The 16748-nt window shown below is 49.3% G+C and overlaps 1 protein-coding gene across 1 annotated transcript; it reads right to left on the bottom strand.

Moving 5' to 3' along the window:
• Window positions 1-428: 428 nt before the first annotated feature.
• Window positions 429-1937, bottom strand: Tex44 (testis expressed 44). Its single transcript, XM_041649575.1, has one exon. It carries the CDS (start codon window positions 1935-1937, stop codon window positions 429-431), a length of 1509 nt encoding a protein of 502 aa, XP_041505509.1.
• Between the last annotated feature and the right edge of the window lie 14811 nt (window positions 1938-16748).

Raw genomic sequence — 16748 nt, forward strand, 5'->3', positions numbered from 1 at the left:
ACGGGGTGGCATTCTGTCTCTATTCCAGATGAAGAGAGGGAGGCCAGGGAGTGGGGCCTAGGGCAAGAGACACCGGAAGTCTATAAAAGGATTACACGGGACTCAGGGGTGTGTGTCCCTTCTGTGAGGCCCGGAATAGGACTCTCTCCCCCAATACCCTCTACTGCCTCCCAGAACCTCAACAGGCAGGTTACCCGTGGAAACACAGCTGGCTTTTGCCCATTTGGAACTCCCCCACTCTCTTCCCCAGCCCTGTCAGAGCACGGCTGACCAGAACATTTTGGGCCCCCTCTGCCCCTTTACTCTGTTGTCCTACTGCATGGATGAGGGCAGAGATTAGAAAATAAACGCTTGTGGTTATTTACTGAAGGGCTGGGGCAGTCGTCTATCTAGTGCAGGGCTGGGGAGGGAGCAGGGGACTTGCTGGTCTAGTCACTATTGGGGCCAGCGCGAGCCCCTCGTGAGGTGAAGTGGTGGGCCAGGTAGCGAACAGCTGACCGGATGCCTTCTACAGTTCGTCTCTCCACAGACTCCAGTAGGTGCGTGACTGAGCGCAGGGCCGAGCCGGTTCCAGCCACCAATCCAGAGGAGAGAGCTGACCTGGCACTACCCAAGAGACTGGAGACAGTGCGCAGGCTGGGACCCTCTTCGTGGAGCCTGTCAGCTGGAGAGCTGTAGCCTGAAGTCAGGATGCCAACGGCCAAGCGCATGCCGGTGGCTGTGTCTGACCACACCAGGATGTCTGCAAGGGAGCTGGTGGAGCCCTCACCACCGCCCAGCAGGCTGGTCATGGAGCGCATGTAGTCATTCTCCACATCAGGCCTGTACAGGCTGGGGTCTAGAAGGTTCCTGCCCAGGGACACGTGGCAGGGACCTGGAGAGGGAGGTGGACTGCCTCCTGGGGAGCTGGAGAAAGGTGGGGGTGTCTGCGAGATCCTTGATTCATCAGCTAAATCCTCCCTGGTAGGCCCTGGAGGTCTATCTTTGCTTTCGGGGTTCAAGGCCCCGAAACCTTCAGCTTCCTGCTCAGCAGATTTGGTGATGCCCTTGGGTTCTTGGTCAGGACTACTGGTATTCAAAGTGGATGGGTCAGTAGCTCCCACAGAAGGCTGGACATCTTCAGGCGGAGCAGATGGGACCTCAGCTTTTGGAGCTATTTCTGGCTCCCCTTCAGGAACATGCAGTTTTCCTGGTGTCTTTTCCTGGTTCTGGGAGTCACTTGGGAAAACTGTGCGGCTCCGACTTGTGCGGTTATTTTCAGCCAGTCTGTCCCACACTGGGTTCTGGAAGCCCACAAACACTTGCAGGATACCTGAGTCTTGCTGCAGCAGAGATGTGTTCCCTTCAAGATTCTCCTGGTTTTGGCTTGGAGCGTCTGCGTTCTCATCTTTGTCCCCAGAAGTTGGCATATTCATGGAGATGACTATCTCTACACCTTTCCTGATGGAGGTGGCTATCTGCATGGAGGCCTGATTTCCATCCTGTCCCATTGGAGGGGTGATTGGCATTGACACCTGGTCTTCATCCTGTCCCTTAGAGGTGGCAGTCTGCATGGAGGCCTGGTCTTCATCCTGCCCAGTAAGAGTGGCAGTCTGCACGGACACTTGGTCTACATATTGCTCCATGGAGGTGGCAGTCTGCACAGGGGCCCGGTCTTCATCCTGCCCCATGAAGGTGTCAGCCGCAATGGTGAGTTGATCTTCATCGTTCTCTGTGGCGACGGCTGTCGTCTCAGAGGCCTGGACTACATCCTCATGTTCGGAGAATGCCGCAGTGATACCTACCGGCGGGACATCATCAGGCAGGAAGTCCTGACTTTGGGACTCTCCAGGCGATTCTGCAGAGTTGTCATCAGCTTCATTGCCCACAGAGGCGTCGGGAAGATCGTATACTGGCCTGCTGGTGGCTTCAGCCTCTTCCCGGGGCTCGGTGGTCATCTATGCCCCCTGCTAGGTGTGGTGGTTGGGAAGGAGTGGCTGGGGCTCTGCTAGGCTCAGTTGTCCAGGTGGTGAGGTCACAGGAGGTTGTGGGCAGCTGGTGATGTCACAGGTACTTGTAAAGCAAGGGTCCTGAATGTCCTGAGCCACTTGGCTGTCCTGGTGGGCTGAATGCAGGGGATGACTCATAGCCAGAGCTGCAGGTACACAGGAAATGAGAGATGACTGTCTTGCTTTACGCTGGAGGTGTGTAGGTAGGTGTGTGGGTGCAGCCATGGGGCTGTGAGAAGTTGCCATGACAATACTTTGGGGGATGATAAGGGAGGGTGATACTGAGTTTGAATCGGTGAGTTTTTTTATTTATTTGGGCTGGGGAGGGGGGAGGGAACTTGCTATGTAGTTCAGACAGACTTCACACTATGATCCTCCTGCCTTAGCCTCTCAAGATTTGGGGTTACAGATGTGCTATACTGGGTTAGAATTAAGATTTATGTCACCCCTCCCACCACCTCTCTGTCCTCATTTGTGCTCAGGACACCAATTTAGCCAGTCTTTCTTTGGGAGCCATTTCTCTAGCAGTGGGGCGGGATAATGGAGAACAGGGCCTGGGTGGCATCTAAGCTGACTATCCTTGGTGCTAGAGTTAACCTTGTGACACAGGGCAAGTCTGTCTACTCAGCTGAGCTGGGAGGACAAAGGGCTGCAAAAGGCCGCAAACTCCGGGGTCATCCTAAAAAGAGTTTGGGCCCTAGAATCCCCCTGTGTTAATTAAGACGGTAGCTGGGGGTTGGATAGGGCTGAGTGGTGGAGAGCTTGCCTGGCATGCATCTGGTTTCATCCCCAGCATAGAGGTTGGAGTGGAAGGTTCCATTGTGTGCTTATGCTCTCCCAGGTTGTCAGACCATGCATAGTTCCTGCTCCTCAGGGGGGAGGGGAGCAGCGAGCATCCTGTTGATGTAGGATGTCCTTCTGTAGGCTGTGACTATGGGTTTCTCTTATTGGTTGAGGAAGACAGCTGTTTCAGCCAATGGCCAGGCAGAATATACCTAGGTGGGAAATCCAAACAGATAGATAGATAGATAGATAGATAGATAGATGGATAGATAGATGGAGATAGACTGAGTAGGTGAAGTCGAGTGGATGCCATGTAGCCGCACAGCAGCAGCCTAAGGAGAAAGATGCCAGAACAGAGGTAATGCCGTGGCCATGTGACAATACACAGATCAGTAGAAATGGGTTAATTTTTTAAAATTATTTATTTATTTATTATGTATACAGTATTCTGTCTGCATGTATGTCTGCAGGCCAGAAGAGGATACCAGGTCTCATTACAGATGGTTGTGAGCCACCATGTGGTTGCTGGGAATTGAACTCAGGACCTCTGGAAGAACAGCTAGTGCTCTTAACCTCTGAGCTACCTCTCCAGACCCGAAATGGGTTAATTTATAAGAGGAAGAGCTAGCCAGTAATAAGCCTAAACCATTGGCCAAACAATTATAATTTATATTAAGTTTCTGAGTGGTTATTTTATAAATGGCTGTGGGGACCCAGTTTGTAGAGGAAAAACCAGTCCAGGCAGACTGGACGGGATAGACAGAGATACTTCTAGCTACCTTTGAACCCACCATGGGCCACAGCATCTCCCTGGAGGCCTAGGTCTACTTTTACACCTTCTCTCCTGGAGGAGGCGACAGTGGGTGGTCAGGGGGTGAAGGTGGAGATCAGCTTTTTCTTCAAGATCTCAGGAGCAATCACTGACTCCAGGGTTTGCAGCCCACCTGTCTAAAGTCTTCAAGCTCTTAGGGTTTTGTTGGGGGAGGGGATATTGTAAAGTTGAGACTGGTGAGACAGCTTGGGGTGGGGAGGGGGTGTGGAAGGGCACTTATTTCTAAGTCTGTGATGATCTGAATTTAATGCCCAGGACCCACATGGTAGAAAAAGAGAACTGACTTCTGCAAGCTGTCCTTAGCCTTCCACACATGCGTCATGGCAACACACAGACAGACAGACAGACAGGAAATGTAATAATAAAAATATTGGGCCAGGTGTGGTGGCTCACACCTTTAATCCCAGCACTTGGGAGGTAGAGGCAGGTAGATCTCTGTGAGTTCAAGGCCAGGCTGGTCTACTAAGCCTTAAGACAGTCAAGGCTACATAGTGTACCAGCACTGCCCAGCAAGACCCTGTTTGCTTGCTTGCTTGCTTTCTTCTTTCCTTCCTTCCTCTCTTTCTTTTTTTTTTAATTTTTTTAAATTTATTTTTATTTATTTATTTATTTATTTTTGTTTTTTCAAGACAGGGTTTCACTGTGGCTTTGGAGCCTGTCCTAGAACTAGCTCTGTAGACCAGGCTGGTCTTGAACTCACAGAGATCCGCCTGCCTCTGCCTCCTGAGTGCTGGGATTAAAGGCATGTGCCACCATCGCCCGGCCTTCCTCCCTTCCTTCCTTCCTTCCTTCCTTTCCTTTTTTCTTTTTTCTTTTTGGTTTTTCAAGACAAGGTTTCTCTGTAGCTTTGGAGCCTGTCCTGAAACTCCCTCGGTAGACCAGGCTGACCTTGAACTCACAGAGATCCACGCGTCTCTGCCTCTCAAGTGCTGGGATTAAAGGCGCGCGCCACCACCACCCGGCCTAGACCTTTTCTTTAAAAAAACAAAAAACAAACCAAAACCAAAACAAAAAACAAACCAAAAAAGCGCTATGAAAACAAAATGAGAGCTGCTGGCCAGTATAACAGAGGCTTAGCACGGTAACTGGCTTTCCACGCCTGCTGATGCCAGCGACTGCCAGCTCTGGGTCACACCACAAGAGCCCATCACCATACACGGGCTGTGTCCTGGATCCTTCCCCTCTTCTCTCCCCTGCTGCCTCTCGGTCCCTGGCTCCTCCCCTCTCTTAGTTTGAATCTGGAATGTCCTTCACAGGCTTTTGTTTTGAGCACTCAGTCCCTAGCTTGTAGAATTATTTTGAAGTCTATGGAGCCTGGAGGAAGTGAGACCTGGCTGGAGGAAATAAAACCCTCTGGTACAGGGTCTGAGGATGTCACGCTCACCCCGGGTTCCAGTCATGTTCTCTGCTTCCTGTCTAATGTGACTTGAACAAACAAACTCATATTTTTGCCACCATGCCTTCCCGGACATGATGCACTGACATGCCTCTGAACCATCAGTCAGTTGGTGGTGGCGTATGCCTTTAATCCCAGCACTTGGGTGGCAGAGGCAGATTTAAGGCCAGGTTAGTCTACAGAGTGAGTGCTAGGACAGGCTCCAAAGCTACACAGAGAAACTCTTTTTTTTTTTTTTTTTGGCTTTTCGGGACAGGGTTTCGCTGTGGCTTTGGAGCCTGTCCTAGAACTAGCTCTGTAGACCAGGCTGGTCTCGAACTCACAGAGATCCGCCTGCCTCTGCCTCCTGAGTGCTGGGATTAAAGGCGTGCGCCACCATCGCCCTGCCACAGAGAAACTCTTGTCTCGAAAAACCAAAAAAGAAAAAGAGAGAGAGAGAATAAACTTTTTCTCAAGTTGTTTCAATTACTTTAGCCAAAGTAACTATGAGAGAAGGCGTGCCCACCCCTTCTCCTCTGGTGAACCCCTCTTCTCCATTCCTATACTTAGGAACGGAGACTCTTAGCTCCCTTCAGCCGCCCTCCACCTAACCCTCTGAGGTAGGCTCTACTCCATGGGAGTTGGGTAGAAGTTTATAAAGAACCCTTCCAAGAGCTAGGGGTGTGTGTGTGTGTGTGTGTGTATGCCTCCATGTACCCAGAGGCTATAGGAGGATATCAGTTGTCCGGTTTTCTCACCCTCTGTCTTACTGCTCTGAGACAGCGTCTCTCACTGCACCTTCTCACTGAACCTGGAGCTATAGCCACAAACTCCAGTGATCCTCCTGCCTCTTCCCCACAGTGCTAGGGCTACAGATCTGAGCATGCACCATGCCCTGCTTTTTATGCCGCTTTTTGCGCCGGGGATTCGAACTTAGATCCTCAGACTTGTGCAGCAAGCGCTGTTATCCACGGAACCACCTCCACATCCTCAGGCATGGCTTTGTGTGGAGTATTTTATCACAGTCAGACCTAGGGCTGCTAACAACTACATCCCCAGACTCATTAAATTTCAAATGCTATGAAAACCATGTGTGAAAGGGCTGGGGAGGTGAGTGTAAGTATTTGAAAGAAAAAAAAAAGAAAAAAAAAAGAAAGAAAAAGGAGTCTACAGCTATACCACCCTGAATGCACCAGATCTCATCTGAAAGAAAAAAGAGAGGAGGAAAAGGAAAGGAAAGGAGGAAGGAAGGAAGGAAAGAAGGAAGGAAGGAAGGAGAAAGGGGCTAGAGGGATGGCTTAGCAGTAGGGAGCACTTGCTGTTCTTCTAACTGGAGTCTGGTTTCTAGCACCTACATGGGGCAGATCACAGCTGCCTGTAACTCAGTCTCCAGGGGAGGGGATCTGGCACCTTCTTCTGTTTCCAAGAACACCTGCACAAACACATGCACATAAACAAATTTTTTAAAAAATCTGTGTGAAGCCAGGCATGGTGGCAAATACTTTTTGTAATCCCAGTATGTGGGAGGTGAAGGCAGGAGGATTAGGAGTTTCAGGTCATTCTTGACTGCATATGAAATCTGAGAAAAATATGTGTTCCCTGAAATCCTGCTTAATCTCTACAAGCCAGGAAGCTGCCTCAGGAAGAGTTGGGCAAATTGGAGGCTAGCCTGGGCTATGCAGCTTATTGTCTCCAATAAACAAGCAAACAGAAAGAACAGAATATAACATAAAATTGCCGAGCAGTGGTGGTGCATGCCTTTAATCCCACCACTCAGGAGGTAGAGGCAGGTGGATCTCTGTGAGCTCCAGGTCAGCCTGGTCTACAGAGTGAGTTCCGGGACAGGTTCCAAAGCTACAGAGAAACCCTGTCTTGTAAAACAAAACAAAACAAAACAAAACAAAAAAAAGAAAATAGCATATAGTAGGACAGCAGACTTTAAACCTGTACCTTAACTTGCAAGATCAATTTTGTAAACTGTTATGGAAGATCCACAGATGTGTTAGAACAGGCCAGAGCCCTGTGTGAGTGTGCTACTTGTGTGAACGTGGCCAGGGCAAACTTAAGCCTATAGTATCCTGCTATTCTTGCCCACTCTTTATCTTCCTCTTCTGGCTGCTGTCTGTTGATGTGGCCCTAGGAATCTAGCCCTTTCCAGGTTTTCCACTTTCCCTCTGGGTGTGGGCTCTGGGGCTTTCCCAGGTTCTGTGGTCCTTCTCAGCAATCAGGTGTTCCATGTGGTCTCACACAGCTGGGGAAGGCCAGTGCACAAGTTCCTGCCTGGCTACTGAGGCCACTTTGGGGATACCTGGTAAAGTCCCGGGAGCTTGAGTCATGGGGCTGGCTGTCCCTGGAGACAGCCTCCCGGGAAATCAATGCTCTAAGGAGCAAACACTTGGCTCCCTGGCTCCCTTGGAGACCTCCTCCTTGAATGTTTGAGAAACCAAGGCAATGAAGAAAACAGGGCCACAAGAGCAGATGGTGTGGGAGTTCCACTTGGAAGACACTCCGCGTGTGTTTGGAAGAAACAGTTTAAGGAGTCCCGTGGGTGGGTACCGAGACCCCAAAGGCATTCTTGGGTTACTAAGCTTACTCTCCAAGAAGGGTGGCTGAGCCAGGAGGGCAGGGCTGGGTTAGAGCAGGGGGCTGAGAGAACCCTCTTGCTGTATAGGTCACCACCAGAGCTGGGACTCCGCTCTGCCATCCACCAAGGAAAAGCCGAAAGATTCCAGGCTTGGGGAGTGTAGCCCTGCCAGGCTTGGGGAGAATAGGAATACTTCTAAGAGAGATTCAAGTTGTTTGTGTCTAGGTCTCCAAGGTAAAGCCCTCAGTGGGTGTGTGCCAGGCTTACCACGGCCTTTGTGTGAACACTGAGAAAGCACAGGTTTCTGGAGGGTGCAGAGTTTGCCCTTGGGGCCACTGAGAGACAGTAAGGGCAGCAGACAGCAGTGCTGGGCGGTTGCTTAGTATCTGGGAAACACTGGGTTAGCCTCGCACTTTCTTTTCTAGATAGACTCAGGTGGGAGTTACAAGGAGTGACAGACCAAGTCCAGACGTCAGTTTATAGGCAACTGACTCGAAGAAGAGAAACAATATCTGGTGTAAAAGCTGGCAAAAAAATTCCACAGGGGGAAGTAGACATAGGATAGGGATCTCACCCTTCCTAATGCTGCGACCCTTTAATACAATTCTTCATGTTGGGGCGACTCCTAATCATAAAATTATTTCATTGCAACTTCATAACTGTCATTTTGCCACTGTTATGAATCGTAATGGAAATATCTGACATGCAGGATATGGTATGCAACCCCCACAGACTGACAGCCGCTGTAGTCTGAACATTTTAAGATAAATCACAAACTATGAAAAATGACATTTGCTATTTCTGCCATAAAGGCCTATATGAAACTTGTAGCCAGGTGTGGGCTAGGCCTGTTCTTCCAGCCGTCAGCAGGTTGGCACAGCAGGAAGAGCAGACATTTAAGGTCACTATCCCATACATCACACACAAGAAGTTCAACTTCAGCCTGGGCTACCTAGGAAAACACCTCCCGAGTTATGAGGCTCCACCAGACAGCCAGCCAGCAGCCAGCAGCCAGCATTTGGGGCTTAAGTCATCACGGTGCAGGACCCATCTTTGGGGCTTTTGTTCTGAAACTTCCATAATTCATTTGCCCTTTCAACAAGGCGTAAATCTTATTTAAATTACTAGAACACATTTGCAAGTCAAAATAAAATTCCTTCTTAAACATCCCAGAACCTCAGGTCCTTGATGCAAATAGAATTCAGAGCTCTACCCAAAAGCCCACAGAGGGGGACAGAACTGAGCAAGCCTGCATATGCACTCCCCACCCAATCTCTGAAACAAAGGGGTGCTTCAACATTCCCTATCCCCGCCCTGATTACCCAGCTCTGAAGTCAGCTTTTGTTGATCCCCATCTCCAGGGCCATGGATGGGCCACTCCCCAAGATGGCCAGGCAACAGCTGTGAGTCACCATGGGAAGTTATCTGAGGGTCCAGGAAGGTGGCTTGTTCTAGGCCCTTCCGTGGCCTAGCCATGTGCCCGCTGAAGGGACCCCGGTTCAGACCAGCCTTGGAGGCGGTAGTGGGAGCTGTGATGACTTTACAGTGTCCCTCCTGCTGTCCTCCCTGTCACAGCCAATGATACTGGACAGAATCCCAGTGGCCAGGCTCAGCAGGGAACATCGTTTCCTGCCCAGCGTGGTAACCCAGGTTCCATCCTGGCGTCCCCGCCACCCACGATTCCCAAAAGTTGTTCTCTGACCTACACATACAAGTCCTTTCCACACAAAATAACTAAGTATAATTTTCTTTAAAAGGGGAGGGGACTGAAAAGATGACTCAGTGTTTAAGGGTATTTGTTGCTTTTTGTAGAGGACCTGGATTTGGTTCCCAGAACTCACATGCATCTATAACTCTAGTTCTGGGGAGCTGATGTTTTTTTTCTGAATTTGCAGGCACCAGACACACATGTGGCGCACATACATACATTCAGTCAAAACACTCATACATGTAAGATTAAGTAAATATATCAGAGGGACTGGGGATGTAGCTCAGTGGTAGAACACCTTTCTACCATATACTGTGCCCTAGGTATAATCTCCAGTCACACACACACACACACACACACACACACACACACACACTCACACACAGACACAGAGGCAAACACTTACACCCCTACCTGCATACATGTGCCCAGATCACTATCTTGTCACCACACAGCTCCAAAGGCCAACCATGTATTTGTAGAAGTGCACAGGGCCCCAGGATCAGGAAATCGGCAGAAACTACAGACGGGGCCAGCTGGGGCTCTCTCTCAGTTCCAAAGGTCTGTTAGAGAGTAATCTACACTGAACCCAAAGACTTTGGAGCACCAGCCAAACCTGATCTGGCCCCTCCTCCATCTGGGCATGCTGAGGGCCACCTCCTGCAGTCCCTGGATTTGCCAGGGTCCTCATGTCCATGTCGCTTTCTTTTCGGGTGTCTCCTGTCTCTGTGCCAGTCCCTCTTCTCCCCTCCTCATTCCCTCCACTTCCTTCCTTCTCTCTCTTCTCCCCTCTCTCTCCCTTCTACTTTATTGGTTTTAATATTCTGAGACAAGGTCTCCTGTAGCCCAGGCTGGCCTCAAATTCCTGATCCTTCTGCCTCAGCCTTCTGAGTGCTGGGGTTACAGGAGTGTGCCCGCACACCCGACCTCCCAAGTGCTGGGGTTAGAGGAGTGTGCCAGCCTCAGCCTCCTGAGTTCTGGGGTTACAGGAGTGTGCCAGCCTCAGCCTCCCGAGTACTGGGGTTACAGGAGTGTGCCAGCCTCAGCCTCCTCTGAGTGCTAGGGTTACAGGAGTGTGCCAGCCTCAGCCTCCTCTGAGTGCTAGGGTTACAGGAGTGTGCCGACACACCCAGCTTCAGTTGTCTCTTCTAATGACACAGCCCTGTGAGATTTACCATAGTCACCACCTTAAAGACAGTGACTAATTACAGTGAGGCTGGGGGCTAAGGCTTCAACACAAGTTACAGTATGGTATTTTAGGGAGACTCCAGCTCCATCCATAGAACCTTACTTCATGGGAACTTGCTCCCCCTCCCAGATGCAGCTTAGAAAATACACTTAATTTTCTTGAATTTAGCCAGGCGGTGGTGGCGCATGCCTTTAATCCCAGCACTTGGGAGGCAGAGGTAGGCGGATCTCTGTGAGTTTGAGGCCAGCCTGGTTGGTCTACAGGAGCTAGTTCCAGGACAGGCTCCAAAACTACAGAGAAAACCCTGTCTCGAAAACAACAACAACAACAACAACAACAACAAAACCCAAACAACCTCCCTCAAGAAACCCAAAAAACAATTTTCTTGAACTTCCAGGGGCATAGAGGTCAGTAAACAATCCATTGGTAGGTGTCTGTCATCGACATTGTGTGGATATGGATGTCCTTGGCCAGGGCAGAAGAGGAGAGCCTGTGGTAGACATTTTTTTTTGAAGCTCCTTGTTTAAAGAGACTGCTTTCTCCATTTCCTGGATGAGCGCATAGGTCAGGAACTTCCTAGATCCGGAGGACAGCAGGAGACGGAGCAAAGCAACGAGAACATTTCTGCTCCCGGTCTTGGCCGTTCTTGCTCCTTCTTGGGCCCAGCTTCCAAAAGAAGTCTGAGCTGCTTGATGAAGAGATAAATGTGGCCCTGTTTGTCCCATCACCCTCGCTGCAAGTAGATGCATGTGGATACTGGAAGCTGGACCAACTAGCTCCACCCAGCTCACTGAAGCCTTGTGCTGAAGCAGGTGAGGCCAGTGGGAGATTCTGGCCAAGCCCAACCCAAGAACAAGCTCAGTGATGGGGCCGGACTGGGGCTCCATGGTAGAGCAATTGCCGAGTGCCCAAGCCCCTGCTCTTTTAACACAGCTTTCAACCCATTTATTTTTTGAAGGTTTATTCACTTATTTATTATGCATACAGTATTCTGCCTGCATGTGTACCTGCACCCCAGAAGAGGGCACCAGATCTCATTACAGATGGTTGTGAGCTATCGTGTGGTTGCTGGGAATTGAACTCAGGACCTCTGGAAGAAGAGTCAGTGCTCTTAACCGATGAGCCATCTCTCCAGCCCCACCCACCCCTTCTTTTCTTAGCTCAGCTTAATCAGCAACCACACCACATCACAAGTGGAATATCCCAGACAGTTAGCTCTGTCAACCTGAAAGAGCCTAGAGTCTCCTGAGAGCCTCAGTTGAGAGGTTGCCTGGGTCAGAGTGGCCTACGGGTGTCTGTAGGGAACCACGATTGTTAACTGATAGAGGAGAACCCAACACTGAGTGACACCATCCTCTGTGCAGGTCCTAAGATGACCAAGAGCTACTGAAGCATAGGCCTTGGAGCGAGTCAGCAGCCGAGCTCCTCATGATTTCCTCCTCCTCCTCCTCCTCCTCCTCCTCCTCCTCCTCCTCCTTCTCTTCTCCTCCTCCTCCTTTTTATTATTATAATTAGTTTGAGACAGGATTTCTCTGTGAAACAGTTCTGGCTGTCCTGAAACTCACTCTATAGACCAGGCCAGCCTCGAACTCACAGAGATCCGCCCGCCTCTGCCTCCCAAGTGCTGGGATTAAAGGTGTGCGTCACCGTGTCCAGCCCTTCTGTGATTTCTGCCTCAAGTTCCTGGTTTGTTCCCATCTTGGTTTCCCTCAGTGATGAACTGTGACCTGTAAGCTGAGTTGCTTTTGCTCAGTGTGTTATCTCAGCAGGAAATGATACTAGAACAGTTACCAAATCTAAAAATCCAAAATTGTTTGAGGTCTGACAAGACATCACAGTAAGAAATTCCGGGCCTGACAGCATAAGATGGGTCACAGTCAAAATCGGGCTTTCTAAAAATGTTGTATATAAAAGGTAGACATGAACCATAAATAAATTTCATTTTTTATATATATTTTAATATTTATTTATTTATTTATTTATTATGTATGCAATATTCTGTCTGCGTGTATGTCTGCAGGCCAGAAGAGGGCACCAGACCCCATTACAGATGGTTGTGAGCTACCATGTGGTTGCTGGGAATTGAACTCAGGACCTTTGGAAGAGCAGACAATGCTCTTAACCTCTGAGCCATCTCTCCAGCCCAATAAATTTCATTTTAAGGTGTGGGTCCTACCCCAAGATAACTTGCGTGTATAAAAATATTAAAAGTTATACAGAGCTGAGCGGAGGCACACGCCTTTAATTCCAGCACTTGGGAGACAGAGGCAGGCAGATCTTTGCGAGTTTGAGGCCAGCCTTGTCTACAAAGTGAGTTCCAGGACAGCCAGGGCTATCAAAGAATCCCTGTCTCAAAAAACTAAAGAGAACTAAAAAGAAAAAAAAAATCCAGAACCCCAGGCATATCTGGTTCTCAAGTACAAGAAGGAAACTCCCATTAGGATTTTGGTAACCTTTCACTCTTGAATAACTTTTTAATAAATATGAAATAAAACAGGGGCTGGAGAGATGGCTCAGAGGTTAAGAGCACTGTCTGCTCTTCCAGAGGTCCTGAGTTCAATTCCCAGCAACCACGTGGTGGCTCACAACCATCTGTAATGAAATCTGGCGCCCTCCTCTGGCATGTGGGCAGACATGGAGGCAGAATGTTGTGTACATAATAAATAAATAAATCTTTAAAAAAAAATGAAAAAAGCAAACAAACAAAAAACAAAGCCCGGTGTGGTGGCTCACACCTTTAATCCCAGCACTAGGGAGGCAGAGGCAGGTGGATCTCTGAGTTTGAAGCCAGCCTGTTCTACAGAGCGTGTTTCAGGACAGCCAGAGTTATACAGAGAAAACCCAGTCTAGAAACTCCCCACCCCATTTTTTAAAAATTACATTGGATAAATGACACCATCTTCTGACTCTAATTGAGATAGTACTGGTGGCAGGGATTTGGGGAGCAGTTAAGGAGCCTGACCTGCCTGGTGCAGCTCTCTGCTGCCTCCCAGTGCCGGTCCTGTGGTATTTCAGGAACTCACTCAGCACTGACTTCTATGGCTGGCTGATCCCTCAGGATTGTCTGAACCCCACTTCCCCAGTCGGGATGTGCATGAGGTTTGCGCTGTGTACCTCACTCACCCTGAACCCCCAAAGCTAGCTATTCACAGCCACTGCATAAGGTGTCCAATAACAAGAGAACAAAAGTCATTAGTAACCCCTGTGGCTTCTGGGAAAATTTTATTTTGGGGTCCCATCAACATCACATTAGAAATACTGGTGGTCAGCTGGACGTGGTGGTTCACATCTGTTATCCCAGCAGTTGGTGGGTGAAGGCAGGGCGACTAGGAGTTCAAAGTTAACCTTGGCTACATAGTGAGTTCTAGGCCAGCCTGGGCTTTATGAAACACCGTCAAAAAAAAAAAAAAAAAAAAAAAAGAGCAGAGAAGTGGTGGTGCACGCCTTTAATCCCAGCACCCAGAGTCAGAGACAGGTGGATTTCTGTGAGTTCAAGGCCAACCTGGTCTACAAGAGCTAGTGCCAGGATAGAAAAATGCAGCCTCAAAAAAAAAAAAAAAAAAAAAAAAAAAAAAAAAAAAGCAGAAACAGGCTAGGCAGTGGTGGTGAATGTCTTTAATCCCAGCATTTGGGAAGCAGGACTACACAGAGAAACCCTGTCTTGGGGGTCAGAGGAGCTAGAAAGGTGGCCCAGCAATTCAGTACACTTGCAGAGGACCTTGGTTCAATTCCCAGCATCACATGGTGGTTCGCTTTGGTTCCAGGCAACTCAGTGTCCTTTTCTGACCTCTTCAGGCATCAAGCACACATGTGCATATACATACATACATACATGCAAAACACACTTAAAATAAATGAATAAATCCAATTAAAAAATAAAGTAATCTTAAAAAAAAATCACAGAAGTTTTTTTTCCTACCCACCACACACCTCTACTAATTATCAAAGAGCCACTTTCCAGTCTTTTGATGTGCTGAAAACTGAGATAAATAATTTCCTATTTATCTCATGGGCACATCATTGATGCCAAACAACACTTGAGAGGCAGAGGCAGGAGGATCTCTGAGTTTTAAGTCAGCCTGCTTGCATACTGAGCTTCAAGCAAGATAGGGCTACATAGTGGGACTTTGTCTCAAGGATTTTTTTTTTCCTTCAAATAATCTGTCTTAATCTTTAAGAAAGCCTCCAGAGATGTTCATTATCCACTTGAGAAAAAAATTCAGACTGGAAAGACGTTTTGGGCCTAAAAGGCCACGTGCCAGCAGAGGGCAGACTTGGGCTTGGGAGACAAGTTACCCAATATAAAGATGGGTACCAGTTTTCAGCATGGTCCTCCACTGAGTCAGCACCACCTGGGAAGCTGCTGGAAATGCAGATTCTCAGATCTCAGCCCAGCTTCACTGACCGGGAGTGGGCTCCGCAACCAGTGTTGCCGCCAATCCTTGAGCAGCACCGGATGGCTCTCAGCTGTCTAGAGTCAGGAAGGCACGTGAGGTCCATGTCCCCCTGCCACTGCAGGGACTTCTGGGTGTTGGCAGAAGCCTCCCTTCCTGCTGACTGTAGTCAAGAATACAGTGGGAACGTTACCCTTTGTCCCCCCCAACCTCTACAGTCACCACCACCAGTGTACATCATAGCTAGCTAGGAACAGGTGTCATCTGAGGGTTGTCACCCCTCCGCCATGGCAAGTGGTGTCCCAGGGCTGCAGTTGGCCTGTGAGAACAGCTGAATCTGTGGTGAAGGAAGGGACGGGAGTCAGAGAGAAGGTGTGTGAGTCCGGGGCTCCTGGACGGGAGAATGGGGCTAGCACAGTAGAGAGCTGGGGGAAGAAGCCAGGGTCGGGAGGTGCTGCGGGCAGGAAGCCCGTAGAACGTTTTCAGTAAGGGTCATTGTAGGCACACTGCCCCTAAGCCCACAGTGGGTCAGTCCAGTTTAAGGATAGGTGCCTTTTCTGTTTCTGGAACACTTCCTCCGGACCCTGTTGTCTCTTGGGCCATTGTGGGGTCTTGATTCTTGGGACTTTCCTGGTGAGTCATGTAGGAGCCCCCCCCACCCCCCCACCCCCGCGTGCTGGAGACCAGGAAGTGGTGAAGCCGTGCAGGACTCGGTTTGCAGATAAGTTCCTGGAGGGTACCGGAAGAGAAAAACGTGGTGATATCAGTCAGTGTAGTTAAAGTCCCTTCGTTTGGTGACCCATTTAATTTTGCTCTCTTTTGAGAGTCTGTTGAAAACACGTTTCACCCCTATGACCTTCCATGGTCTCAGGTGGTGCCCGTGTCCCTATCTCCACCTCCAGGCAGATCTCTATGACGTCATGGGTCCCAGGCAAGGAGGCTCTTCTCTGTCCCTCCTAGGGAGGGGATATGTGCCTGCCTGTTGTCCCAGAGGACCTCTCTAATGCTAACCTGGCCCGGAGTTGTCTGATGTCAGCTCAGAGTCAGTAGCAAATGTGATGCTTTGATTTTCTTTTTACATTGGGTATGTGTGTGCATGCGCATGTGTGCATGTGTGCACGCATCAGGTCTTATGGATGGAGATCAGAAAACACCTTACATGGGTCAGTCTCTCCTTCTGCCTTGTGGGGCCTGGGGACCAAACTCAGGCTCAATGGCAAGTGTCTATTCCTGTTGAGTTGTCTTGCTTGTCCTTCCTTCCTTCCTTCCTTCCTTCCTTCCTTCCTTCCCTCCCTCTTTCTTCTCTCTTTCTTCTTCTTTCTTTTTGGTGTGTATGTGTGCTTGTTTTTCAAGATGGGTTTCTCTGTGAAATAGTCATAGCTGTTCTGGAACTTGATCTGTAGACCAGGCTGGTCTTGAACTCATAGAAATCTGTCTGCCTTTGCCTCAGGAGTGCTGGGATTAAAGGTATGTTCTACCACTGCCTGTCTCCTTACTTTCCATCTAGAAAATAAATGGGGAAAACACCAAGTCAATGCTGCCTGAAATTCCCAAGTGAAACCAGGGTTTGAGACCCAGAGCTGAGACCACACCTTTGTTTTCAGTGTCCCTCTCCAGTAACTCCATCCTGGTGGGGCGATCTCAGCCCTCACCAAGCTCTCCTGCATGCACTCTGCCCTTTTGCCCGTCCACTGGTGTTAAAACCAGATAGGTTGGGGTGGTGCCCAGAATCCCCTGTCTTTCTATGGGTTTCCTGAGGACCAGCTGTTCCCAAAGCCAGCTGCCCTTCGGACTCCTGTGATGCTGCCCTCAGGGCCAGAACCTCCTCTCTAGGGCTCTTCTCACCAAGATCAGGAGACAGGAAAAGGGTCCTTTGCCCTTGGACTCCTCCATCT

This window comes from Microtus oregoni, unplaced genomic scaffold, assembly GCF_018167655.1.
Source record: "Microtus oregoni isolate MIOR12 unplaced genomic scaffold, Mior012 000004F_ref0000308, whole genome shotgun sequence".
In the NCBI taxonomy this organism is placed as follows: Eukaryota; Metazoa; Chordata; class Mammalia; order Rodentia; family Cricetidae; genus Microtus; species Microtus oregoni.

What these genes read in the sequence shown, in the direction of transcription:
- Tex44 (XM_041649575.1), bottom strand. Translation starts at nt 1,937, where the DNA reads ATGACCACCGAGCCCCGGGAAGAGGCTGAAGCCACCAGCAGGCCAGTA.